A 27,941-nucleotide genomic window follows, 5' to 3' on the forward strand; every position below is an offset into this window, starting at 1 on the left:
GAAGAGGGGAGATATGGTTTCCAATTCCCAATCCAAGCTCTTTATAGTTTTTTATGATGGATGAAACATATAACCATTCCTTGAAGCATGGAACTGAACCAAGGTTTCACAGTGTACAATCATTTTCAGTCTCTCTCCTCCCATCTCTCGCCACTGGCACCTATTTTTTTCTTTACAGTATGGAAGCTTCCAGAGAAAGGAGAAAGGTGTGTTCTTCTTCTTCCCATGTCAGAGGTAGATGTTGCACAGCCATGACTTACACCTGCCTGAAGTCTTACTGGAGTAAGCTATTGAGGCACCGGACAATACCACCACCACCAATCTCCAATGTTCTTTTCTTTCCTGCCACATCTTGATGTTCTTTTAACTATTGGGAACTAGATGTGTGGGCTGACGGGGATCCTGGGTGGTCCTCTCAAAGGGTTTTCTTTGTGGAGGTCTGCCTCATGTAACGGGGGAGCCTACGTGGCTGATCTCCACGTGGCCCGCCCACTTGTTCGTGGGCAAACCGCCCACCTTACCCGCCACGCCTTGATCTTAATTGATGAATAAAGATGTAAATTAAGTGGGAGGCTGCCCATTTTCTGCCCCGATGCCAAGGGGTGCTATCTGCAGCACCGTTCCTCCCTTACACCACAGCCCAAGCCTCGCAGATGGCATCCAGTTGTCCACATCATCACTGGTCCCACCAGGCTCCAGAATCAATCTATCAAGACCCCTTCTCACTGCCCCCTCACTGGGGCTTCTCATTACGGCGCCCTCACTGGGGCTCAATCATCACTGCCCCTTCACTGGGGCTTCTCACACTGCCTACTCTCTCTCGGGGTCTACCCTCTGGGCCCTCTGCATAAAGGGGTTACCCACCTGGTGGGGGGGGCTAGGGGTTAAGGCGCCCTGACCCGCCTTTCACCAGGGTGGTAACTGGCCTGGCATTTCCTGGGGGTTCCCATACCAGTGGGAGCCCCACCAGGCCACCCGCTCCTGGCAGGGCGCAGTTTTAGGTTGTACCCAGGACCAGGAGCCTCCTGCCGTCCCCTACAGTTCCTCCCTTACCTCCAGTTGAAACTCAGCAGCCCTCAGGCCAGGCGATGTTGTTGCCTGACCTCCAGCAGCCAAACTGCCTTGTTTATATAGGCAGCCCTGAGCCTCGAAAAAATGCAAAAAATGAATGCATTGAAATGGTAGATTCTTTCCCACCTATACAGTTGGTCCAAGAAAAGATGTCCCTAAAATCACCTTGATCCTTGCATATTGCCCAGACCATCATGGCTACAACAATACTCTAACCCTACTGGGAGGAAGGATATGGCTGTTATTCAAATGAGACAGACATAGCCAATCATGGGGCAGAGCATTTGATGCTAGGAGACAATGGCCAGGTGGTTGCTTAGCGCAAGGTGATTGTGATCCAATCACATTCCATACTACCAAAGAGAGGAGAGATTAAACCCGGAATTATATGGCCATGACATCACATCACATGATCAGCGTTTCTAATCATCTAACGCCCCCCACATCGAAGATAATGAAGAATACAATTGATAGGAGGAAAGCATTACCAAAAAAAATACAAATGGAATAGTGGAGAATCCTAGGGCAATAGTTCATCATCTGGCCAAAGATCCATGCCTCCACATTCAAAAAAGATAAATTTTTGTCTCTAAGCCACTCTGCATTCAGTAAGAAAGGGAAGGCAGCTAATAAGGATCAAGCAGCAGTACATGGCAAAGAGAAAATGGGGCAATAAATGGCACTTGATCTAAATTATGAGGAGTGGGTTCTGCCACCTGAGTTAACTCCAGCACTGACAGCAACAATGGGCCATTCATTCCAACAGTCATGCATGTGCACGAGAGAGAGAGACACACACAAAGACAGAGAGAGAAATAGGGGGATGGGCACTTTACAAGTAAGGCTCACAGAAATTTCCTGACAGCAGCCCAGCCTGAACCCCTGGATCTGCATACAGGATGCCAGCAGACTGCTGTCCCGCCCCCAGAGCACTGGGATTGGAAGAGACCTCAGGGACAGATCACAGACACTGGCCAGCTACAGAAGTCAATATCAGAGTAGTCCTTCCCCTGCTTCTTCCCCCTCCCCCTTCTTAGTTTCTATTTCCCTGCAAGCTCAGCTCCAAAACTCCAAAATTTTCTGAAACGTTTTGGATGGTTTGGTTTTGTTTAATTTCAGAGATGTTTCAGAGCCTTCCAATTTGGGGTTTGGGGCACCGAAATGAGCCAAAAAACCTCTGAAATGAAACGGCTGCCGAAGTTTTGCACAGCCCTTCCATTTAATTCAGTAGGACCAAGCTTTTATCCTTACTCACCACCAGAGTTGGGCTTTTATAGCAGAGTCTGAGACAGACTCCTAGACCTGCAAGCAGTTTACACTCAACATTAGAACTATCCTAGAATTTATTGTTTTTCATGTCAGGTAATCAGCAGCCTAGATTTGTGCCAATTGCTAATAAAGGCACAAACAAGAAAAGATCATCCTCTCAGGTAAGAAGTCAGGGCTTGGGGAGATGTCAAAAGTGGAAGCGGATGATGTCAAAACTGAAAGATAAAGTGCACCCTGCCATGAAGTGTACTGTTGTGCAGGAGTCACCAAATGGCATCGTTCCACACAATCTGACACATGCTTTTCAGAAACAAGTGAGTAGGATGTAATGCTAAAAGATGTGCGGTATTGTGATTGGTTGTGGGACAGATATTCTTTTCTTAACACTAAGGGAAACAACAGCGTGATAAAACTATAGAAGGCACTACAGCCCGGCAGCCACAGATTAGTAGATAATAGCTTTGACCCACTTCTGCTATGTGTAAAATGGGGGGGAAGGACTCTTTACCTCCTGGAGTAAGAGCTAGAGTGTTAATTAGCAAAAGCCTGTTCAGTCCTTGAAAAACATAAAAGCTGCACAGCAAACAGAGTGTTTAGACGCTTATCCTGAGAAAGAGCAGGGAGCAGCACTGCCCAGGGAGAACACAGCTTTTGAGTTTTGGTGCAAGAAGGAGAAAATATCTACAAATTAATTGATTCTTTTTTGTAAGGAGAAGGGAGCTAGCTGAGACGTGCTCTCTCAGAGTTTGGGGGGAAGGGAGTAGAGACAGTCCCAATGTCAGGCCTCAGCGCCTGTACAAATATGGAACATGGAAGTGAGACTGACTTCAAACAAGATCACCCTAAAACAGGCACAGTTAGAAAATCTTTTTCACAGATCAACGTCCAGGGAAGAGTGCTAGGTTCTGAGGAACAAGTACAAAGGGAAAGGCAAATGCCAAGGCAGTTTCAAGTCCCTGAGCTTGTACAACCTACATCAGGGGGCTCAAACCTTCTACATGCCCCTGGACACACTAACAAGCCAAGCCAAGGGCAGGCTGCTCCAAAGTACCTCTACCCCAGATTGGCAGGCAGCTTGCAAGAAAGCCCTTCATTTCATCACAGAATGATATTTCCTGAAGTGGAAGTACCACATAAGGCAATGCAGGGAGCTCTCAACAAGCCCCTGCCAACATACACAATTGAGCCTCAGCCCTTGCACTCAGCAACCAGTATTTATGCTGATGCTTTTTTAAAAGAAATATGTGATGAACTAATGAGCAAATTGATCCCTTCACAAAACCTAGATGCTCAGGACAGTGCAATCCCTGGAAGTGATCCTTCACGTATCAGCACAGGTGTAGTTGATTCTGTGTTAAATAAGCTTTCCATATGTCAGGCCACAGGCCTGCAGCCTTCTGGAGATCAGGGTTTCTCCCCTGACATAGACACGTTGATGGCCAAAAAGTATTCACTCCAGAAGAGAAAAATCAGAGCATATCACCAGTCAAATGCAGTGAACTGTGACTAGCAACTTACAGCACAGGCCACACTCTGGAAAAGCTTTTTTTTCTGAAATAGGCAGTGAATTCCTAAAACAAACTCACAGCAGCTGGGAACAGTTCACAGACATAGACTATAATAACACTGCAGTTTTGGGGACTAACAGAAGTCAACCAACTGAAGACACAACTATCTTTAGACTGTTTGAAACAGGACAGTTAAAAAAAGATAATTACATGCACACAGGCAGTCTATGAAGCTGGTTGAGGCTGTCATGCTGCGCTCGTGCCTGACAGCAGTGACCACAGCCTGGACCAGGACTCACGCTGGTGGCCAAAGCAGTGGCTTCCTCGCCTGCTAACAGAGAATTGACACAAGCCCCCCTTGCTTCTGCCACTAGAGGGGGATGGCTGCTGGGAAGAGACAGAAGGCTGCTTCTCTTTCTGCTTCTATATTTCCTGCGCTTAGTATTTTGGGGGTTGAGCTTCCCGGGTGAAATGCTGCTTGTGCCTTCCTCCCGTGCAAGAGCACAGACCCACAGGCTGCTGTCCTCCCGGCTCCTGTGGGATTTCATGCTTCTGACATCGTTTAGAGGCCCACAGCAAGCTCGGATGCACTCTCCTGGTTATAACTACCCTCTTGCTGGAGCAAACAGTCTGCAAAACCCTCCTGGGTCAGGCACATCAGGTAACAGGGCACATGTTGGGCATGGGCTGAGACTCCACTAGAGATGCTCCTTCCTTTCCCATCCTTGTTGCCTCTGAGCCCCACATCAGCCACCTCCACAGGGAACCACCCACAGGCTCTTGGGACCGATAGCTTCCTGAGTGATTGCACTAGGAGTGTAGCAGTGGTTAACCACAGAAGCATGGAGATAGCAAGGGAAAGAAGAGAGAGTGATGGGGGAGAAGAAGAGAAAAGGATGGGAAGATGAATTATGATATCCCAGATCCAGCTACTGCATCACTGCTGTATCCTTTTTTTCAATTTTCCTGGGGGAGGTGGAATGGGAGGGGACAGTAACTCCCCTCCTCTGCCCATCAGAGAGAGAACGTGCTGCTCTGGGGAAAGTAACCAAACTAGATTTTCTGTGCTGCTTGGTCAGAGAATTGGTAAAAATCAGTATGTATGATGTTGCTACGCACTAGGTGAAATCTGGCCCCCACAGATTCAGGAGATTCACCCGTGATTTTTAATCTCAGTTGCTCTGATTCAAGAATTTCATTACATGTTCTTGGTAATACTATTACTTCAGCCCTGCGCTGTCTTCCCAAGCACCTTGTTTGGCTGTCAGGGAAAGACATCTCACTAGCTGAACTATGAGGTCTGATCCCATCTTGCAATTCTCTGTGCTATTGTTTGGCTTCAGGTTGTATCTTATGCCAAACAAAGTACATTGTTAGGGCTTGCATAATGAATAATACATGACAATAATGACCCATAGCTACAGCTGTTCTTGGGGAGAGGGTTGTCGGGTTGACCAGTCTGTCATCACTAGTGTATACACAATGCAGTAGGTTCTGGTTATTTGCATAGCCTCTTTTCTCAAGAAAATTACATAGCTGGACTATTAATAAACAGAGCAGGACTTAAAAAAACCCACTCCAGAGGTGTGTAGCATAATTATTCCAAAAACTCATATATAACTTAATATGCTGTAACTGCTTTATTTGAATCAATGCAAACCATGACAAATACAGTAGATGCAGTAAATAACACTATGAAATAGCAAAACAGTTAAGATAGTTCAGAAAAAAACAAATGATTTTATGAAAACAGTGCAAACAACGAATACAGAATAAAATAAGATAGTACAGCAGATACTGAGAAAATGCAGGTCTCGTGACAAGAAATGTTATCTTTGTCTGCAAACAGCTTGTAATTTTTTTTCTCAATACAATCTTCCAGTTGCTAAAAATCGGCAACATCTTCAGAGAGATTCTCTCCCATAAACTGGCAAAGTGTGTGTTGAACTTTACTCCTGTCACTGGCACAAGTGGTCCGGTATCACCATCTTTATTAGTATCATGCAAGATCCCTGTAAGCTTCTTCCAACAGACAGCCTCACACAGCCCCATGGGTGTCCCATAGCAGACCAGTTTGTCACTGTGGGAAGTAATATTGAGTAAATTTTCTCTCTCTTACTTGCCAGGTCAGAAACATCATCTTCATTTGTGCCACCTGTTCCCTGATTTTGTATCTGTGAGTAGCATAAACCCTGCCTGGTGAAAACATTGATGATGTTTGTTTCATGTTTTTCTAGGTTTTATTGAGCAAATGTTCATTTTTCCACCATTTCATGGGCACTCATGTCTGAGCTGAGATTCAGTTAACCAGTCCTGGGCTCTTTTTACTAGTTTTAGCTAGTTCTGACTTAGGTAGTAAACCAAAATGTGTGAGCAAGTTTAATGGTATAGACAGTACATTTTTTTGTCCTAGGGGAAAGCATACAAACAACTGGAGCCTGCAAGCAACAGATATGCCATTACACAGATTCTGCTATACGTCTGTCTTCTCCATACATGAGGATACTTTCTGGTCTCTCTACATAGCTGAATATAAACAGTGAAAATTAAATTACTTGATTTTTTCCCAGGTCATCAGTGTGAAGTTTGTCAGCTGTCCTATAAGGGGGGTTGGCAGATATCAGATATTCCCACATGATACTGTTGCAAGGCACAGATCTGGATCACACTGCTCCACGGCCAGGCATTGCAGTTATGTGCCTCAGTTTCCCCTTTTTGATTCTCCAGCTGAGTCATATCCCTCTTGGGGTCTTATTTATTAAGGCATCACAGAATAAATACCCTTCCAGTGCAAAACACTCCTCCCATCACTGGTGCAGGCTCTCCAGAGCCATTAGGGGCTATTCTTCAATCTCCCCCATCAACCATGCTCTTGGCTGTACTATGGGCTGGGGCATCCGGCCTGAGCTGAGCATTCATTGATACAATCCCTGCAGGTAGCCATATAATGCAATCACTGGGCGCCAATCCTCAGCTGGGCTCTTTCATGAGCTACATATGCATGGACAAAATGTGTCCTTCATTTATGATACAGACTGGGTTTAAAATCATGGACCATTTTTTTTCATAATGAATACGTAGTGCTTACATAACAAACTCTGATCTCACCTGTCTCCTTCCCCAGAGAAGAATAATTCTGCTCCCAAACTTGATGCAGACTCCTGGATGGAAGAACCAAGGGGTCCCAATAAACGAGGTTGCAAGGAGACCTTGACCAGTGCCCACACAGGTGAGTAATAAACATAAGCCAGTTCAGAAACCCACACTATTGCATGTTCTGTCCACACTGCTGCATGTTCTCCCTGTTCTGTAGCATCCCATCTCCTTCACTTGTCTAACCAGGACTTCTCATACCCTCATAGCCTTTCAACCAGTCCAGACAGATATGAAGCAGGGGTGTCCCCCCCCCAAGTCTATCCTTCATATGGTGGGAAGTTGAGACAGCATTAGGCTCTTCTCCCAGGGAGGTCTAAGGTTTACTTCAAGTGTTGGTCATGTCCAGCCCTACTGCAGTTCCAAGCCCTGAGGGTTTCTTTCTCCACATGCAAGGAGGGAATCATGGCTGGGTCCTCTTTTCATTCCACCAGGCAACGGCGTGGAGAGCCAGAATGAGGAGAAACCCTCACATGGAGCCTCTATCAGGAGACCTTCTCAGATAACTGTGCCAGATGGACCCCAAGGTGAGCTGGTAGTAGTCCGAGAGAGTCATTGTGGATCAGAAAGACACCAGAGACACCACCATGAGAGGACACCAAGAGAATCCACCCAGCAAGGCGGGAGGGAGCAAGACAATACTGCTGGGCCTCCCACCCACCTGGAGGGGAGACCCAACACATGTGCTGCCTGCGGGAAGAGCTTCCCCAAGAGCTCGACCCTAGCCATACACCAGCGCACGCACACCGGAGAGCGCCCCTATGCATGCCCAGACTGCGGCAAGCGCTTCTCACAGAGCTCAACCTTCCTCCGGCACCAGCTTATCCACACAGGTGAGAAGCCCTACGCCTGCCCAGACTGCGGGAAGAGCTTCCGAGTCAGCTCCCACCTGGTGCGGCACCGGCGCGTGCACACGGGCGAGAGGCCCTACGTCTGCACGGAGTGTGGGCAGAGCTTCAGTGTCAGCTCCCACCTGGTGCAGCACCGGCGTGTGCACACGGGCGAGAGGCCTTATGCGTGCCAGTGTGGGCAGAGCTTCAGCCTCAGCTCCCACCTCCTCCAGCACTGGACCATCCACACAGGCGAGAGACCCTACCAGTGCATTCAGTGTGGGCGGAGCTTCACCATGAGCTCCGCCCTCACCCGGCACCAGAGACTGCACGTGGGGGACAGCCCCTGCCAGTGCGCCCAGTGTGGGAAGCGCTTTGGCTGTGGCACAGAGCTCAGCGAACATCAGCAGGTCCATGCAGGACAGCGGCCACACACGTGTGCCCAGTGTGGGCGGAGCTTTGGCGCAAGGTCCAATCTCCTTCAGCACCAGCGCACTCATGCTGGTGTGCGGCCATACCAGTGCGCCGAGTGCGGACGGAGCTTCAGCCGCAGCTCCAACCTCCTCACGCACCAGAGGGTGCACACAAGCTAGGTTGAGGCCTGGGCAGCTGTGTGGGCTGCACCTCTCAAAGACACCATATAGTGTGGCAGCCAGGGGCATTTTCTCTCCTTGGGGCACCAGGAGTTCTCTCCTGCTCGGGACTTCAATCCTGTTGGAGTCACTGGGGTAAGAAGAGCTGTAGGAAAGGACAATGTGGGAGATAGAAGCCAGGGACAGTCCCTGGGGGTAGGGAGATCCATGTGTGGTTTGGGCTGGGTGAGCACAGATCTGTGATGATTGGCGGCTAGCTTACCTGATCTATTATAATGCCACTGGATTGATCTGGTTAGTTTTCTGTTTGTCCTTTTTACTAGCCTGGTTGCCTGAGGACTTCCGAGCCTTGTAGGCTTTGGCTTAGGGCAGGAAGCAAGAGAGTCAAAGAACGATGTCTTAAGACTGTCCAAATGAAGTGAAGTTTTGAGTATTAAAAGGAGTTCTTGGGATGAGGAAAAGCATCAGAGTCTTAACTGAAACTCATGCGAGTTGGGTTCTGCCTTTGCTTCTGCCAAGGGCCTCATGGGTGATTTGGGGCACTCTGGACCTCAGTTTCTCCATCTGTAAAATGGGGATAATTATACTGACCTTCACATAAAGCACTTTGAGATCTAAAGACTAAGAAAGCACTAACCAAGAGCTATGTAATAGTAATTCTTATATGAGAGTGAGAGACTTAAATGGCTGATATAAAGAGCAGAGCTAGTCAGGAAATGACAAACTTGTTTTGCAAAACAAATTATGAATAGAATAATTATCTTGATAACATTAATTGTTTCTGTACACAAATCATTAGAAACATTTATTCTTAATTTTAAATGATACTGCTACAGAATTGTTAGTCTGCTACAACAGAGCAGCAGAATCCATGAAACCGCGCTGGGTTCTTTTGGCTCAGCTGCCAGAGAGGGGGTGGAATATATGACACATCCATGTAGACACTTTAGAATAATGCTTCCATTAATGGTCTTATTCTGCATCTGCTGTAACAAAGTGGGGAGTAAGAGACTGTGTGGTTCCTTACTGTGATTATAATATTGTGTTCTGAAAATCGACTACTTGAGGACATCTCTGTACCTTGAAAAAGGATGTTTGGGAGCAGTGTACTTTAACAGGGTGCATCTATATGTGCACTTTATTGTGGAGTTGACTGACTAGCTCTGCAGTAAATCATCACTGTCTACACATGTGCCGGTATTAGGGCCTGGTAAATAAATTAACTTCGCTGTAAGATAGTACTGTCCCTGACAGTGGGAGGTAGGAGAACCCATAGTTTCAGCACTCTAATGCCCCAGCCAGCCCCTCTGCCACGCAATGCCAGCACAGCTCATACTGATCTGGTCCCAGTGTGTAGATTAGGGGAGAAAAAAAGACTTTTTCTACTGGGACCAGATTAGTATTAGTACCCAGAGCCAACACTGGGTTACCGGACCACTTGTATCTTATCACTTCCTTATTTAACATGCATCTGGAAATAAGTCCAAACATTTGCAAGAGTTTTGCAATCCACTAGATAACAGATGAAACCCAGTACAGAAGACAAATAACTTCCACTTAAAGAGTAAATACAGTCTTTCCACACAGCCTTCCAATGGGAAATGGCTGAAAAAAACCAGGAATTGATGTGTGGTGGGGGCTGGAAGTTCAAAGGTGGATATGTGTATCTGCTACATATAAAGCGTTCAAAAGCACTGAAATGCTAAAGCCAAAGACAAGACCCAGGTGAACAAGCTGATGATGCAGAGACCAGCAGTAGGCATGGGGAGAGCTATACAGCAAACTCTTGTTGCTTTATTCATGGTAGCAGCAGTGCTTTGTAAGGCTGAGGACACCTGTGCAAGTGAATAAAACACCCATTGTTATGTTTTAACAATGATGGTCTGGCTAGATCCCTATCTATCACATGAGAATTGCAAATTCTTCCCGTCATAATTTGTTTGAAGATAGAGAGTCTTTAAGGAGGGGACAGGAAGGGTAGCACACAATTATTCAAATTTTCTCTCTAATAAATAACTCTACAGTGAGGACAAGGTGACTCATAGCATCTCTTCATTACAAGTTACCTCCCATTTGCTGCTGTCAGAGGTTAGGTGAGATTCCTATACCCTATTGAACAGTGGATGAAAAAGATACACTCCTGTGTAAGCTTCTCATAGAAAAAGTGCCCCTTCTTTTGAGGGTAAGTACAACTCATACACCTGGAAATATGCTGATGTCTTTAAGACCTTTCAGAGGAAACAACTCTGGCAATATCATGCAAAAAAGAGCCCTGTTAGCATATGCAGGTGTCTCATGCAGGTACAGTGCTCTTTGCCTTTGACGTGAGAGCTGGTTGGAAAAGGAAGAGTCGCTCACGGAAAATTGCAAGATTTCATCCAAAAAACAACAAAACCCCAAAACTTTCATTTGAAATAGCTTCATTCTGAAGCTGTTCCACTGCAGCACCTACAGGAGTTCAGCTGGCTCATGCTCTTATTTTTTTCTGACAGCCAAGCTGCCTGATTGGACCTCCTGTCCCATGAGATACTAGGGGATTCCCTCTTTGCAGTAGATATTGCAGAAAGCATTCCACTTTTTCAGCAAAAAATATATACAATTTTCCACAGGAATTTTCATTTCTTGTAAAACCAGCTTTGACCCCAAATTCTCGAACCCTTCTGATAGATTCCTTGGGGGTAGTCACAGCTCTGTACTCATTTTAACCTTATCGCCAATTTGGGTTTGCAGTACTAAATTACAAAATGATCGTAACATGCCTTTATCCAAGGATAAAGGTGATGTCTTTTACCCTTATGTTGCCAACGTGTCCACTCGACCTTCACCTCTCTTTAATTACACATTTGCCAGGAAATCGCTTTCATATTTAAAGTACTCCTAATTCAGGAAGGAGCAGCACTCCAATGCCCCATGCTAGCAGATCTTACAAAGGAATAGGGCTTTTAAGGAGTTCCCTGTCCTCCTATTCAACTGTAAAAAAATTCTTAGATGTCCCATCTCCCAGGACTTTTCTCCCACCTCCTAGGAAGGGAGCTGGTCAACCAACGAAGAAAAAGTTGTGATAAAATTTTGATTTTTTTTTTGCATGTAAATTTCAAATTTTTGAATACATTTCAGCCACTTTGTGAGTTGGTCAAAACAACTGCCAGTTTGCATGCTTATACCGATCTTCCTAGTTCTACTAAGGAGGTTAACAGGGATCCCACACAACAGCTACCCCACTCTTGTTAGCACCCTGCAAACCCCCCCTTCCTGCAGACAGAGGCAATTTACTGTCTTATGGCCAAGCATTTCAGCAACAATTTTCTTTTCCTTTAGCACTATGAGAATAGTCACACTTATGCTTCTTAAATCGAAATCCACTGTTGCTAAGTATCTACAAGTGTTGAAACAAAACCTCTTGAGGTTCCCCCTTCAAGCTCCTCCCAAAGTCTAATTCAATAGAAGACAAGAATTCATAATACTAGATATCTCTCATTATTAACATCAGCACTGACTGTTTTTTTCCCTCTATGTAGAGCCAACAAAGAAAAGATTCACAGATTCTGAGTTCAAGTAAACATTTCTCTCCAGACATTGCAAAATACTTCAAATAATCGAAACCATGTTAACATCATTCATTGGTTTGTTCCTCCAGAAGTGGGCATTGTGGGTCTCAGTGGTTCTGATAAACTCTCCATTCTGCACGGGTGCCCCGGGACAGCTGGTGCACCAGGACCCAAAAGGGAACCAAGAACTGCGGGACAGAAAGGTATATACCCAGGAGCTAAGTATTTACTTAGAAAATAAAATTGTAGCCCTTAGAGTTCTCCCCAAGCTTCTATTATATGGAGTGGATACTTGAAGGCTGTGGATCGCAAAGCAAATTGTCCAAAGGGTATATAGCACCCTTTTAGATGATACTCATTTTTTAAAAATACATTTGAGCCCATGATCCTTAGACATGCTATTGAAAAAATCTCAAAGGTTGGAGCTGAGTTCTCTTCTGGTTTAGGTGCAAGGAGCATTTCACTCTTCTATATTGTCAGATGTGTAAGTCTCTGTCTCTGGTATTGTGCAGGGGAAAAGGGAGCCCCAGGGAGCCCTGGAAAGGCAGGACCAGCTGGGATGAAAGGTAAAGTAACAAAAAGGAAGTCAACAACAGAAAATGCTTCAGTTTACCCATGTATATGACATACAGTGAATCTGACCAACTGTTTTCAGTGGAGAAACTCAGTTCTGAGCATTTCTGCTATATTGCTTCCCTTTTTTTAACCAGGAGAAAGGTGTGTGGCTGGCCCCCCTGGACCAACAGCTAAGACATCCTCAATCACTGCTTTTAGTAAGAGAAAATATACCTGCTGTTCTCCTAGTGAGAGAGGCCTGCATTTAGCAAAGAACTTCAACACATGCATAGCTTTAAAAGTGTGTTTATGTTTCACTGAAGTCAATGAGATCTCAGCACATGATTAAGTTCAGTGTAGGGTTAGGTGATTCGACAGCCAGGCATGGGGAGGGAATGAGAGTGGCAAGACAGACTAATGTGACAAGATGATAATTGCACAGCGATTGATTTATTGCCTTGGGACTACACATCTACCAGCAGCCACAAAAGGGAGGGAACAGGTAGATCAGAAATAAAGGGGGTCTGACCCTGACGTACAAGCACACAAAACATAGGCGAAGGTAACCTTCAGCTGACATCTGCTTCAGGCTGGAGGGACAGGGAGAGAAGGCAACAGACTGCTACAAACTGACTCGACTAGGCATCTGTGAGACTGAGAATAATAAGAATTTTCTAAAGACGGCATCAAATGTTCTATAAATGGATGCCTTCATTTCACTATTTAGGAGGCTCTGAGCTGGCCATCGTGGGACTGGTGAGTGGTTCCTCATACCTCTGCCCTGCCATTTGTTCTCTGGCAGTTCCCACTCGGATTGATTGCTTCCTGCTGATGCTGCCATGCTAGGGAACTTGCTGGAGGTTTTGTTTTGTATCCTGGGTGTCTCATCTACAGGCTTAATTATTCTCTGAACATTTCTTAATTTCTCTGTCATCTCATTATTTGGACTGATTTATGGGGGTCACAGAGCACCTCAGGTCTATATCCTTAGATTGTTTTGGCATTATTATAACCCTCTTTGTTGAGATGCACACAGAGGCTAAGGCTTGGGCTCTAGTTCTGAAACTTAAGAACTGTTGGGAATACATAGGATAAGCAACATGCTGGACAAGACAAGCCCTTTTAATCTAGCTCATCAGTTAACAGCCAAATTCACCTTGCAGACTCGGCAGGCAATTATTTCAGGCAGAGGGCTGCTTACCGAGTTTTGACAAGCCATCAAGGGCTTCATGGGTACCCCGCCCCCTGACAGATGTCCTGCCCCCTGGTTGCCATCTTGTGACTGGAAGTCCCACCCCCAATCCAGGGGAGGGCAAAATAGAGCCCATGAGCCAATTCAGCCTACCAGGCCATTCTATCTGGTCCACAGGGCCCCTAAAAAATTTAGAAAATGTATATTTATCTACCCCTAGCTGCCTGTCAAAAATGACAGGAGACAGAGGCAGTAGGACCCAGGGGGAGCTGGCAGCTAAACTAAACAGCTACTGCAGCAAGTCCAGCCTGGCCCAGGTCCTCCCTAGCTCCCCCTCCTGTGGGTCTCCGGTGCCCAGGGGCCAATATCTACATTTGCGCCCACCCTCTATCCACAGCCAATCGCTGAGAGGTGAGGATGCCCTGGTGGGCAGTCGCTGAGCCGAGAAATGCTCCTGCTGCCCCACTCTGGGCCCCGCTGACACTGGGCCCAGGACACTGGTGCAAACCCACACTCCTGCCCAGCTGTCGCTGCACTTGGCGCGCCTGCTCACTGCCCCTTTCCCCCGCCTGCTGCAGCCATTTTCCTGCTCCTCTCCTCCCCCACAACCCACTGCACTCCACATCACATGGTTCTCAGCTGCAGCACCAGGACTACAGAAGCATTAATGAATGTTGTAATACATGATTGATTTTTAGAATATAATTTGGTATTTATCTGGTTCAGAGATGGCAAAACCCCTTACTGAAAGGAGTAATTCTGGGGGGACAAGGGGAGGGACTTCTGATAGCAAAGGTCAGATGTTAAGGGATCCCAAGATTGCAACCAGAGGGTGGCACACCTGTCAAGGGGCAGGGCTACACGTGCAGCCCTCAATGGCTTGCCAAAACTCAGTAAACAGCTCTTCACCCAAAATAATTGCCTGCCCCTGCCCTAACCCCTTACCTTTGTCATCAGAAGTCTTTCCCCTTACCCCCAGAAGCACTCCTTTCAGCAAGGGGTTTTGTCATCTCGGAACCAAAAAAATACCAAATTATATTCTAAAAAGCAAACATCTACAATATTCATTAATTGTTTTTAAAAAATATTTTTGTCCTGGCTTATATGAGTTTGTCTAGTGTACATAGAGGTGATTGTATATAATAGCTTAAAATGAAGTCTCACTCTTGTATATGGAGGAGGGGTATAGGTTTTTTGGGGCTGTGGGTATGTGGGATGTGGGTGTGTGTGTGTGGGGAATGGATAGCTATGGGGGTGGGGTGGGTATGGGGTTTGCGGGGGGAAGTGTGTGGGGAGAGGGTGGCTGGGGTGTGTGAGGGGTGTAAGGGTGGGGTCTGCGTGGATGGCAGTGCAAGGCAGGTGTGGGTGCATGTATGTGGAGTGTGTATGTGGGACTCGCCCTACAAACACAAACACACACACAACACACCATGCTCCCCAGTCAGGCATGCTGAAGCAGTGCGGTGGCAGGAAGGCAGGGAAATGGCTAGGGGTAGGACAGAGCTGGCTGCTGCATCCTGCTGCCAGCTCCCCCTGGGTCCCACTGCCCCTGGCTCCTGCCATCTTTGACAGGCAGCCAGAAGCAAATAAATATTAATTTACTAATTTTTTTAGGGGCCCCGCAGGCCAGATAGAATGGTCATATGGGCTGGATGCAGCCCGCAGGCCGTATTTTGCCCACCCCTGTGCTCAACAGTAGGCCTGGGCAAAGTGGCTAGTATTCACTTTGGATTTGGCCAATTCAGGGGGCAGTGATTCAATTTGGTGATTCGAATCACTGTCCCGAATCGATTTGGCCCAATTTGATTCAGATATTCGGCTGCTGGTGAATCTCTGAATCACACAAGCCCATCCGCCACTCACTCTCCCAGCCCCGGCAATGACTGCCCCACCTGCCCTTGGACTTTGAAAAAAAAAGCCGCGACTCACCAGGTGCTGTCAGACAAGGGGGCAGATCCCTCCTGCTCCCCACTGTCCCATGCTGTGTGGGGGGAGCTTTGCATGAGCCCCCCAACTCCCCCCACCCTGCTGTCCCAGCCCCCACATGGCTTCCCCACCAGCCCCAGCTTCGGCCCTTTAAGGAAACCCCCCCCCGAAAAAGCTGGACTCACCAGTTTCTACCCAGCAGGGGGCAATCCCTGCTGCTCCCCACTGCCCTGCATCACACAGGGGGCTCTTCCATGAGCCCCCCAAAGCCCTGAGGCTGCTGCAGGCACTGGTGAGTTCGGGGGGCGGGGTTTGGGGAGTTTCTTAAAGGGCCGGAGTATTTAGAGAGCTTCGAATTGATTCCGACCTTTTTACTGGTCCCCTGATTCAATTAGGATTCAGAGATTCGGCCACCGAATTGGGCCAAATCTCCTCCAAATCCAATCAGCACTCAAAGCTTCACACAGCTGTACTAGACAGTCTCTATGCATATTCTTAATATGCTTTTAATCGAGAGGGAAAGGTCAGGATGGCACTAGCTGCAGGTGCTGAATTGCATGCCTGGATCAGAGCATGGTCTCCAGATTACACCCCATGATCAGGAACCATTTTCTTACTTTAAGTGATAAAAAAAATCCTCCGGTAGTTGTAGCAATAAGCAAGAACTATTCAAGATGCATGCCTCTGCACCACTTCAGCATCCAAGAGGAAATCCCACAAGTTAAAATTTGCAGCCCCATGTTGGAGCATTAATATGGGACATGGGACAAGGTTCAGTTCCTTGCACCGTACCAGACTTCCTGTGTAAGCCTAGGAAATCAGTTTGCTTCTCTGTGTCAACTTTCAATGTGTAAAATAGAAACATCAGTACTTCCCTACCTCAAAAGGACTATTTAGAGACTTTGAGACTATGGTGATACTGCCAAGTAAGTACTTATGATAGCCTGAGGGGCATTCTCTGATGGAATAGAATGTCACCCTTTATATACAGGTATTTATCTGGCAGTCAGGCAAAAAAATCTAATAGGTAACATCTAATTTTAATGTATATGAATTTATATATGGATCATTTGCCTCCAAAAGGTACTCATGCATGGTGTGAAAAATATGATTTTTTTTTATAACAACTGCATAATGCTAGCAATGTTTTGGATTAATGAGCTGCACTATTTTATTGCACTGTAGCCACAATAAAGCCATTAGCAAGTTTTCTGGTTTCCAGTTTCTTAAGCTGTGTATATTATATTTTTATGGACAGGAATAACAGACCTGGAAGACCTTTTCTGTAGACAAGGTGAGTGTTTCCTAGGACTATGCTGCTGCTGCAATATTTTGTCAGCACAAATCTCACAGCCAGAAGTCAGGAATATTACTTGATTGTTTCAGCTCCTTTCCGCTCATCAAATTTCAGCTTGAAAGTGCAGAGTCCCTCATAGAATTTACTTCTTGTTAATTCATGTATTTAGGTGACAAAATAAGCCATATTTGTTTTAAATTGGATTTGGAGTTGGTAGAAATTTAACATACATGCCTCCATTGTGACAACAGTTTAACTAGTATGTGCAAAGAGAAGTAGTGCAGTTTTATGCTATACCCGATTTACATGTATTTGTGCATGTATATCTATATCTACAAAAAAAAAAGAGTCCCCTATGATGAAATCCAGGCCCTGCTGAAATCAAAGTTTCTGTAATTTGCAAAAGAAAAGGCCCTTGTGGCACAAATGTCCCAAAGTTGGCAGTCTACAAAACTTCTCAGAAGAAAAATGTTTTTTTCTCAAGGAGAATCCACCAAAATGAATTTACAATTTAAAATCCCCACTTCCCCCAGGAGCAAGGAACTTGCACACCATCTACCCACATGACTGTAACGCAATGACTGTGCTGTGTGACACGGACACCAATGGTGGAGGATGGATTGTGAGTATTTTGCAAACAGAACATAACAAACCAGATCACACAGTCCTGCAGGGAAGCGTCCTGTCCCAGAATGAGCTGGCAGCACAGGCGGCATATCTGCAGATGAGCATTGCCAGACACCACATTACAGAATGAGCTTTGCTCTGTGGGCACTGAAGGACTGTATTTCTCTAAACCTGAATCCAGGCGAATGAACAACTCCTGCTAGTTTTTGCAATTAGATCCTGGTTTTCATTACAGTAGAAAAGCCACTTTGTTAAATTCTCTGTTTTTACAAGAACTAATATGTAGAATTGTGAAGTTATGAAGAAAATGTTTAATGTTGTGTGCCCTTGTGACTGAATTAAATATAACTCATTAATAAGGATGACTAATAGTAATGGTTAACAACCATTAACAATGCAGTAGTGTGCTGCCCCAATCAGAACCGCTGTTCTATTATGTAAGACACAAAACTAATGAAGAGACTGTCCTATTTCCTTTGTAGTAATATACCCCTGACCACACTGCACTCATCCAGTAGCATATCATTTTGTCAATATTCACCTTGTGCTGAAGTGGTTTGGAACAGTTTAAAAGTGATATATTGGTTGATCGGCATTTCCCCTGCCCTGTTGAAGCTGGAAAGTTTCCCATGACTTCTTCTCATTTTTCTGCAGGTTTTCCAGAAATGGTTCTGTGGACTTTTACCATGACTGGGAATCATACAAGCGAGGTTTTGGGAACCAGCTGACAGAATTCTGCCTGGGGAATGACAATATTCACCTGTTAACATCATTTGGTAAAGAAATCAACAATACTGCTTTTTAGGGCTGTGCAAAGCTTTGACTTAATATTTGATTCGACAAATATTCAATATATTCAACCTTAAAAAGCGAAAGTCGAGTCGAATAGCAGCTGGTCAAATAGCTGTCGGATCTAATACTGGAAGTCGAATGTTAACAGCGTGAGTCGAATATTCAACAAGGGTCGAATATTCGACTTGCCTATACTGGATTCCCTGTGGGGGGAAAAAAACAGGAAAGTAAGGGGAGGGAGGCGGGGAGTGCTTTCATGACTGACGTGTGTGGCTGGCCAGTAACCTGTCAGCATTCTCTGAGATCCCTTCCAATCCCAAGCCCTGATCTTCAACAGATTCCCTGCTTGCAACGCTAGCAACAGGGATTTCTGAGAACTCGGTGCTTTTATTTTATAACTACTTTTCATATTAGTTTACGCTTATATTGGATAGGGTTAGTAGTAGCTTAGGATCTATTCTATATATAGGAATTTAGTTTATATATATTTTTTTATATATCATTCATTCTTGCCACCACACCAACGCTTCTCAATATATTATCTACACACACAAACACATTGACATAACATCCAGAAATCTAATCCACGGCGCACAGCACACTTCGAGGTTCCAGTTTACATACGAAGGAACGCATTATGAAGCGGGGTGGAAAGGCAGGTGGCCACACTGGCCAGCCTGCACAAAGGGGAGCAAGGGGGGTGCAAGCGGGAGAGCTGCAGTTTCTCCCCCCCACCAAACTCTTTCCTCCCGCTACAAGGGATGAGGCTGCTATAAGCAGTAAAGAGAGGGGAGCAGCAGTGCCACCAGAGCCACTGCCTGTGCCTGAGACTCTCTCACTCCAGACACAGCAGCCACAACCTCTCCCACCATGACTGCAACCATCACAGCAACGTGCTCCACCCCTGTGTCACTGCCGATGCTGAGCCTTCCCGCGCCAGAAGAAGAGCTGGCGCTGGACCTGGATCTCAGTGCCCTGGCAAGGGAAGCTCTGGGGAAGGAGGGGAAATCAGTTGAGTTTGTGCTCGACACCCCTCAGGTTTTTTCCTTTCAAGCCACGAGGTCTTTCCCAGAAGGCACTTCAGGAGGTGCCTCTGTACAGATGAAGGCAAGTGGCTCAGCTGAGTCCACTCTTTCTCTTGCTGTGCCTCTGGCTGCTGAAGAGGGGGAGAGTTCAGCAGCATCCACAGATGCACCTGCACGCCAGAGGGAAAGGCCTAGTACTAGCATGGTCTGGGATGAGCTGGCAGATGATCCCACGTTTGCTATCTGCATGCACTGCCGAGCCAAAATCAGCCGGGGCAAGGGAACAAAGCGCATGACCACCTCGGGGATGCTGAATCATCTCCACAGGTGCCACCCCTTTGCCACAGGAATGGCCCCCACTTGCTCCACAGCCCCCATCCTCCCACAGCAAAGGCAGGGCACCCTGGAACATGGGGGGCAAAAGGGACCAGTTGCAAATGCGAGCAAGGTCACCCAGACCATTGGGGAGATGCTTGCTCTGGATGGCCAGCCCTTCACCTTTGTTGAACGGCCAGGGTTCAGGCGGCTCCTGGCACTGCTGGCTCCATCTTACCAGGTGCCCGCATGGACCACCTTCAGCAGGACAGTGGTGCCCTCCCTACACAAAGCATGCAGGGAGCACTTGAGGGAGAAACAGGTCCACAGGTGACCGTACACTTCACCTTGGACCTCCATGGTGCAGGGGTGGCTGGGCGTTGGGCATGCTGAGCTCACCCGCGGCTTCATGGTCACCGACAATGGGGCCAATATGGTCAAGGCAGTCCATGATGCCAACTTTGCTGGTATTCGCTGCGTGGCACACAATTTACATCTGATTGTGAGGAATGCCTTGGAGGGGGACAGGGCTGTCGGTGATGGCGCCAGCAACACCAGCAGGCTCGTTTCCAGATTTCATAGATTTCATAGACATCAGGGCTGGAAGGGACCTCGGGAGATCATCGAGTCCAGCCCTCTGCCCAAAGGGCAGGAAGTCAGCTGGGGTCATAGGATCCCAGCAAGATAAGCATCCAGTTTACTCTTGAAGGTGCTCAATGTAGGTGCTTGAACCACCTCCACTGGCAGACTGTTCCAGACCTTGGGGGCTCGGACAGTAAAGAAATTCTTCCTTATATCCAGCCTGAAACGGTCTTGCAGGAGTTTGTGACCGTTCGACCTCGTCATCCCTTGGGGTGCTCTGGTGAACAGACGTTCCCCCAGATCCTGGTGGTCACCCTTGATAAACTTATAGGTGGCCATCAGATCACCCCTGAGCCTGCACTTTTCCAGGCTAAAGAGTCCCATGTCTCTCAGCCTATCATTGTAAGATCTGTTTTCCTGATCTCTGATCATGCGCGTGGCTCTCCTCTGGACTCTCTCAAGCTTCTCCACATCCTTTTTGAATTGTGGAGCCCAAAACTGAATGCAGTACTCCAGCTGCGGCTTCACCAAGGTCGAGTACAAGGGGAGAATGACGTCCCGGGATTTGCTCGAGAAGCATCTATGGATGCACGCCAGCGTTTTGGTCGCTTTATTAGCCACAGCATCGCATTGCAGGCTCATGTTCATCTTGTGGTCAATGATGACCCCCAAGTCTCTTTCTTCTGTAGTGCTATCCAACGTAGCACTGCCGAGCCTATAAGGGTGCTGCAGGTTTTTCCTCCCAAGGTGGAGATCCTTGCATTTTTCGGTGTTAAACACCATCAGGTTCTCATCTGCCCATTTGCTGAGCTTGTCCAGGTCAGCCTGGATCACCCGCCTATCTTCTGGCGTGGATGCTTTGCCCCAAAGTTTGGTGTCATCGGTGAACTTGGCCAGTCCACTCCTGACTCCAATGTCCACATCATTAATGAAGATGTTGAACAGTATGGGTCCAAGGACAGAGCCTTGAGGGACCCCACTGGTCACAGGGCACCACGATGAGTGACTGCCATCGATTACAACCCCCTGGGTCCAACCACGAAGCCAATTTCCCAGCCAGCGGATCGTGGTGGAGCCAAGGCCGCAACTGGCCAGTTTGGCCAAGAGGTGATCACGGGATACCAGATCAAAAGCTTTTTTGAAGTCAAGATATATGACATCAATCTCTTCTCCCTCGTCCAGGTGATAAGTCACCTGGTCGTAGAAGGAAATAAGATTGGTCAAACAAGACCTACCCGCAACAAACCCGTGCTGGCTATCCCTTAGGATGTTAGTGTGGGCCAGTCCATCAAGGATGGCCTCCTTAATAAACTTTTCTAAGATCTTTCCCAGGATAGAAGTCAGGCTAATGGGCCTGTAGTTAGCCGGATCCACTCTCCTCCCTTTCTTGAAGATCGGCACCACATTGGCCTTCTTCCAGTCTTCGGGCACTACACCAGAGCGCCAGGAGTTTTCAAAGATCCGTGCCAGGGGCTGGGCTATGATGCTTGCCAGCTCCTTGAGTACCCTGGGGTGCAGATTGTCAGGGCCGGCTGACTTGAAGGTATCCAGCTTCTCAAGGTGTTCCTTCACGAGGTCAGCATTTATGGAGGGTAAGGGATCCCCATCACCCAGATCTCCCTGTCCCATGGGCGTTCCATGGGACTGATGAAAGACTGATGCAAAGTACCTATTTAATAGGTTGGCTTTTTCCTGGGTGTCAGTTGTCAGTTGCCCATCTGGTTTAGCAGGGGTCCAACATTGCCCTTGCTTTTCCTCTGGCTCCCCACATATCTGAAAAAGGACTTTTTGTTGTCCTTGATGTTTGAAGCTAGTTGGAGTTCAGTTGCAGCCTTGGCTTTCCTGGTTTGCTCCCTGCAGAACCGGACCAGCGCAGAATAATTCTCCTTGGAGGTGAATCCCATCCTCCATCCTTTGTAGGCTTTCCTTTTTAGCTGCAGGAGGTCCGCTAGGTCCCTGGAGAGCCAGGAGGGCTGCTGTGCCTTCTTGCTGCCTTTCCTCCGTGTTGGAATAGATTTAGCTTGTGCATTGAGGATCGCTTCCTTGAGAAGCAACCACTCTTCTTGAACTCCCATCTCCCTGGGGTCACAGTCCCTGAGGGCCTGACCGACAAGCTGCTTGAGCTTGTCAAAGTTGGCTTTTCTGAAGTCAAGGACTTCTGCGTTGCTGACTGACTTGCCAGCTTTATGGCGGATGGTGAAGGTGATCAGCTCGTGGTCGCTGTCACCCAGCTTCCCATCGATCACTAGGTCACCGATTAGGTCATCCCCTGTAGCCAGTACCAGGTCGAGCAGCGCTTTGCCTCTCGTTGGCCCATAGACATCTTGAGTAAGGTAGAGGTCATCCACGCATGAGAGAAAGCTTTGCGACCGCTCGGATTTTGCTGAGTGACCTTCCCACGAGATGTCCAGGTAATTGAAGTCACCCATGACAACCAAGGTCCTGGAGCAAGCAGCCTCAGTCAGTTCCCGGGCGAACTCCTGGTCAAGCTCAGGACTTTGAGTGGGAGGTCTGTAGTAGACTCCCACCATTGTGTCCCCTGTGCCGTATTCCCCATGAATTTTTACCCAGAGGGTCTCTAGCTGTCCATGCCGGTCGCCAACATCAGCTTGCAGGGACATGTAGCTTTCCTTCACATAGAGAGCTACACCCCCGCCCCTTTTGTCAACACGATCCCTCCTGTACAGGGTATAGCCCTCTATACCCGTGGTCCAGTCATGGGTGGAGTCCCACCAGGTCTCCGTTATCCCAATGACATCATAATTCTTTGCACTGAGCAGGCGGACGAGCTCCTCCTGCTTGTTGCCCAGGCTCCTGGCATTAGTGTACAGACAGGCAAGTGTGCCCTTGGGGGCTCTTGCCTTGCCCACAGATTGTGCCAGGGCTGGGACAGGGGTGGGATCCCTTAAGTGCCTTAGGCTGCTGGCTTTGCAAGGGTTGCTCAGCGGGCCAGCAGTGGTGGTAGTCCCCCCATCCCTCAGCGGGCTTAGTTTAAAGCCCGGTGGAGCAGGTCAGCCAGCCTGGCTGAGAAGAGCCTCCTCCCCAAGGGAGAGAGGTGGAGGCCATCTCTTCCCAGCAGCTCGTTGCCTTTCTCGCCAAAGAGCGGGCTGTGGTCATGGAAGCCAAAGCCTTCCCGATGACACCAGCTCCGCAGTCCATTTGGTTCACTGCGTGGATCCTCCTCTCCCTCCTCAGCCCATAGCCCGAGACTGGGAGGCTGAAGGAGGGCCTTAGGAAAAGGCTTGAACCCTTGGGGTCCAACACAGTGCATATGCTGGCCACCATCTGTGACCCAAGGGTGAAGGGCACCATATGTGGCAGCGAGACACTGAGTCACTGGAGGGAGGTATTTATGAAGAAAGTGACGGAGGTGGAGCGGCAGAGGTGGGGGGAAGTGGGACAGGGGGGATCCACTGCCTGAACCCAGCCTGCCATCCACAAGCCAGTCTTCCCCTCCACCACAGGCGCTGCTAATATGGGCTAAGGCCATGGCTAACATTAGGGGGTCCAGACCCACCAGACCCCAGGATCAGGCAGACAGCCCTCAAACGGTGGTGTCTGCCTATCTTGCTGAGCCTGTGGAGCCACTGGACTGCGACCCCTTGGCCTACTGGGCAACCTGCAGCCCAATGTGGCCGGATCTGGCCACAGTTGCCCGCGAATACCTGTCCTGTCCACCGACCAATGTGCCAAGCAAGAGGGTGTTCAGCGTGGCTGTGGATGCTGTGACACCCACCACACCTGCTTGGGTCCTGGTTTGGTGGAGCAGCTGGTACTCCTCAAGGTGAACCTCCCGCTGCCAGGGTCCCCAAGTGCCAGGTGCAGGCGGAGCGAATGCCGCCTTCCTCGCTCCATCTGCATCACGAGTTTTGTCTGTCAGCAGCCTAAGGTGCAGTTTCCCCCAAACCCCTGCACCTATCGCTGTGAAAGTTGGCAGGCTTGGTGGGCTCCTGCAGTTTTGAGCTCCCTGTGGCTTTCCACACAGGAGGTTCTCTCTCAAGAATTTGGGGTGCTGTTTCTCCGAACCCCCTGAACCTATCTTGTTGAAAGTTGGCACGCTTTGTGGGCTCCTCAGGAACTACCATTCCTGCAAGTTTCACCTGCATCAGACAAGAAATGCCAGAGTTATAGCCTGCTTCGACCTTCCCCATTATAGCCTATGGGGAAGTCGAAGCAGCTTGAATATTCGACTGAGCTTCGACCTCGAGTCCAAGCGGACTCGCTTCGACTCCAAGCGGATGGTAAATTGAAGTGGGACCCCGTTTAATATTCGACATGGCTGTCAAATCAAGTATTACCTGCTCTGCACAGCCCTACTGCTTTTCTTAGTCTACTGCAGGGGTGGGCAAGATGCAGCCCACCAGGCCACTCTATCCGGCCTGCGGGGACCCTCAAAAATTTAGAAAATTAATATTTATCTGCCCCGGCTGCCATCACATGGCCCTCAATGGCTTGCCAAAGCTCAGTAATAGGCCCATTGCTCAAAATAATTGCCCACCCCAGGTCTACTGTGTGCTATGAACCTCCTTGTTACAGGGAGCCGAGATCACTAAAATGCAATTGCTGCTGAAGGTGTCATTTCCTGTGCTTATTTTTCACAGCACTAATTGATCAGGAAAAACAAGAAGTAAACGGTAATGTAGCCCTGCTACCCTTCTCTGACTTAAAGATCATAAAATAAGAAGTATTCAGCAATTTACATCATCCCCCCAAAAACTGGTTTATCTAAACCATGGGTAACTGTGACCTATAAAAACTCTAAAAGTTGAAGTAATGTCACCTTTAGATGACAGCCCAGCATCAACCAGCGAGCTGCTCTGATACTGTAGCATCATTCTCTGAGGTCATTATCTCCTTTATGTATGTAATGCTATAAAAACCCTCTCAGGCCTTACAACCCAGAGAAGATCACAGATCTGCTGCAGTGGTATTCACTACTAGTAGCTGGAAAACTAAGATCTTGTGACATTTCAGTTTCCCAGGGGAAAAAAAACAAGAAAAATGGGAAGGCCCCCTCCATCCCACACACCTGTGAGAAATCCTGGTAAATGCTGAACATGTTTTTAAAGAAGAAGTATTATATTCTCTCCAAAAGTCATACTGTCAATTCCTGGATTGTTTTTCAACTGGCAAAAATGGGAGATATAAAGTGCTAGGAGGAAAGAGAAATCTCTCTTTATACTTTGCTATTTCGCAAGTGGAGAATTTGGGGGTCAATAAGAAAGAGGTGGAAAGTGGGAAGAATCCATAATTTTGAAGCAAAATATATTGGAAAATGAAAAAAATATATATCAAAACCCAAATTGTCCCATAAAAAATTTACGTTTTCAACAAAATACTGATTTCCAAAATGAAAAAGCCCTTCATCCTTAACTCGACATCAAGAGATGGGGTGGGTGGCTTGTTAGCTGGTGAAAGTCAACGTAATGCTATTTATTTCACTGGTGCTGTGGTGGTTTACACCAGCTAACGTAGCCTTGGCTTAGTAAGAACATTTCCAGCTCATACCCAACACGAGGATACTATAGAAGGAATAGACAGAAGCAGTAGTGGAACATATTTAATATTGTCTCTCCAAATTGTTTTGACTAGGAGAGAATGAACTTCACATAGACCTCAGAGATTTTGACAACAACCATCATTTCACCAAATACAAATCATTCAAAATTTTGGGAGAGACTGAGAAATACAAACTGATCCTTGGGAATGTTGGTGGTGGTAACACAGGTAAGATGTCATGTTCTACCTTCCAGAGCAGATGAAAATTCTGCAGAGCCAAAGAAACATTAGAAAACTTCTTTGTGGCAAGAGTAAATTGTGTTCTTCTTCACTTGCAGCTGGAGATGTCCCCATTTGCTCTGCCTTCCTATAAGGGAGCCAGGGGTACATTTCACAGATGCAGTATAATATCAAATCCAGCAATAGGTCACAGGCAGCATCATGCCAACTATGATATTTCCCTTGGATGACAAACCTCTTCTTAGTCCATAAGCATTATAATACTCTGTAAAGAGGAGGCAGAAGGAGCAAAACTTCCCAAACTTACTCCTTACATGAGGCCTGATTATAAGCAAGGCTTCATAACTAACTGAGGCCCTTTTTCAGCTGGTCACTTAAGCATTAATACTTCCTAACTTGTCTAGTAATTTTCCTTTGGAGATCTTTAAGTACTTTACCATGGAGATCTGAATCTGTGCTCCATTTTACAGATGAGAAAACTGAATAGAAAGGACTTGCCCAAGCAAACAGGGACAGAACCAAGAGTTGAGCTAAGGTCTCCTACTAGGTCCCAGTCTGATGCTCTAGTCACAGGTCCACACATTCTCTCTTTGTGCAATGAAAGGGTGTAGATTTTATTCACCCTTCTCCTTCACAAACCCAGAATGCAATAGCAGTCTGTCTCCTGTGTTGCAAAGGGTTGCCAGTTCCTAGTGAAATAAAAAATGGATGAGCAGGATTGACCATATTCACAGACCTGAACAGTGATAACCTATCCAAAAATAAATACAAACGAGAACTGTTTTTCCACAGGGGATTCACTGAGCAGCCACAAAAACATGGTGTTTACAACCAAAGAACGCAACAATGATCCACATCCCGACAACTGTGCTGTATCCTTTAAGGGGGCCTGGTGGTACAAGAAGTGCCACCTCTCCAACCTGAATGGGCTATACCATAGGGGCCCTCATAACAGCTTTGCAGATGGCGTGAACTGGCAAACAGGCCATGGGTACAAGTACTCCTACAGGCTGTCAGAGATGAAATTCAGGCCAAGCAGGAGGGAATCTAGAAGTAAACAGTTAGTTGGAGCTATCTAATTAGGTAATTATTTCCCATGTCAAGAAGTAGTCATCTTCATATATGTGCTTTAGTTATCTGTATCCCTTGGACGAAGGGCAAGGAGCATTCTGTTAATTTATGTTCATCATTAGTGACTTGGGTCCATCTTGCTCCACTCTGTATTTTTAATTTTTTTTTGTATAAAAAAAGCAAAACTAAAATAAATCATGCCAATGAAGCTAAAACAACAGTATGCATTTCAAAACTAACCAAGAATGAAATGACAGAATGATCATGTTGATGTCACAACTAAACACAAAGTAATGAAACAGTAAACCAGCAATCCAAGTTGTAGCAAGGTTGAAGCATTGTAGCTGTGATGGCCCAGGCAATGTATGCAAGATAAGGACTTTTTGTGCATACCTGGGAGACCCATTGGACAAGCTTTGGGGTAATGAAAATGCTCTCCCTTATGACCAAGGAAAGATATCAGGATCAACGATACCACAACAAATCCTTGCCTGTTATGAAAGAACTTTGAGACTGGATTGAATCATCTGTTGGTCAAGTCATTGACATCACCATTACAATGATCACTAATATTTACTTCTTCCCAATACTATACAAAATTCAGGTTTTGCAAGTCATTTAAAAGATGTTTTAATGACTATGTCAAAAAGTTACACAATAAAAATTATGGATAAATCTCTTTAACGCTTGGAGTCAATCAATGGCAGAATCAGGGCATACATGAAAGAAGTGGTGTTGGTTCCATGACCACAAACTATCCACATACAGACACATCCTAACGTGATAAGATGTCTCATGTCTGTTCTTATTTCTGAAGGGACAGAGAAGGAAGTGAGAGGCATTTTCTT

General features: G+C 46.9%; 2 protein-coding genes across 10 annotated transcripts; both read left to right on the forward strand.

The window, feature by feature from the left end:
• The first annotated feature begins 4,315 nt into the window (after nt 1-4,315).
• On the forward strand, nt 4,316-8,885 carry LOC149855492 (uncharacterized). 9 transcript variants are annotated; one of them, XM_090021094.1, is made up of 6 exons: nt 4,316-4,793; nt 5,731-5,862; nt 5,975-6,024; nt 6,262-6,360; nt 6,973-7,077; nt 7,436-8,885. In XM_090021094.1, exons 4-6 carry the CDS (start codon nt 6,345-6,347, stop codon nt 8,422-8,424), a joined length of 1,110 nt encoding a protein of 369 aa, XP_089877220.1. In that variant the 5' UTR covers nt 4,316-4,793; nt 5,731-5,862; nt 5,975-6,024; nt 6,262-6,344; the 3' UTR covers nt 8,425-8,885. The 9 variants fall into 9 exon arrangements, with proteins under 9 accessions (XP_089877220.1, XP_089877218.1, XP_089877219.1 ...); XM_090021092.1 differs by having other exon boundaries at nt 5,731-6,024; XM_090021093.1 differs by having other exon boundaries at nt 5,975-6,360.
• A 912-nt stretch (nt 8,886-9,797) lies between these two features.
• Nucleotides 9,798-27,690, forward strand: LOC149855493 (ficolin-1-like). The gene is made up of 9 exons (XM_090022578.1): nt 9,798-10,267; nt 12,062-12,175; nt 12,485-12,538; nt 16,904-16,939; nt 17,476-17,564; nt 17,990-18,006; nt 18,224-18,345; nt 25,876-26,010; nt 26,815-27,690. Exons 1-9 carry the CDS (start codon nt 10,162-10,164, stop codon nt 27,099-27,101), a joined length of 960 nt encoding a protein of 319 aa, XP_089878704.1. The 5' UTR covers nt 9,798-10,161; the 3' UTR covers nt 27,102-27,690.
• Nucleotides 27,691-27,941: the final 251 nt, after the last annotated feature.

Source organism: Crocodylus siamensis, chromosome 11 (assembly GCF_052110815.1).
Source record: "Crocodylus siamensis isolate JL-2025a chromosome 11, ASM5211081v1, whole genome shotgun sequence".
In the NCBI taxonomy this organism is placed as follows: Eukaryota; Metazoa; Chordata; order Crocodylia; family Crocodylidae; genus Crocodylus; species Crocodylus siamensis.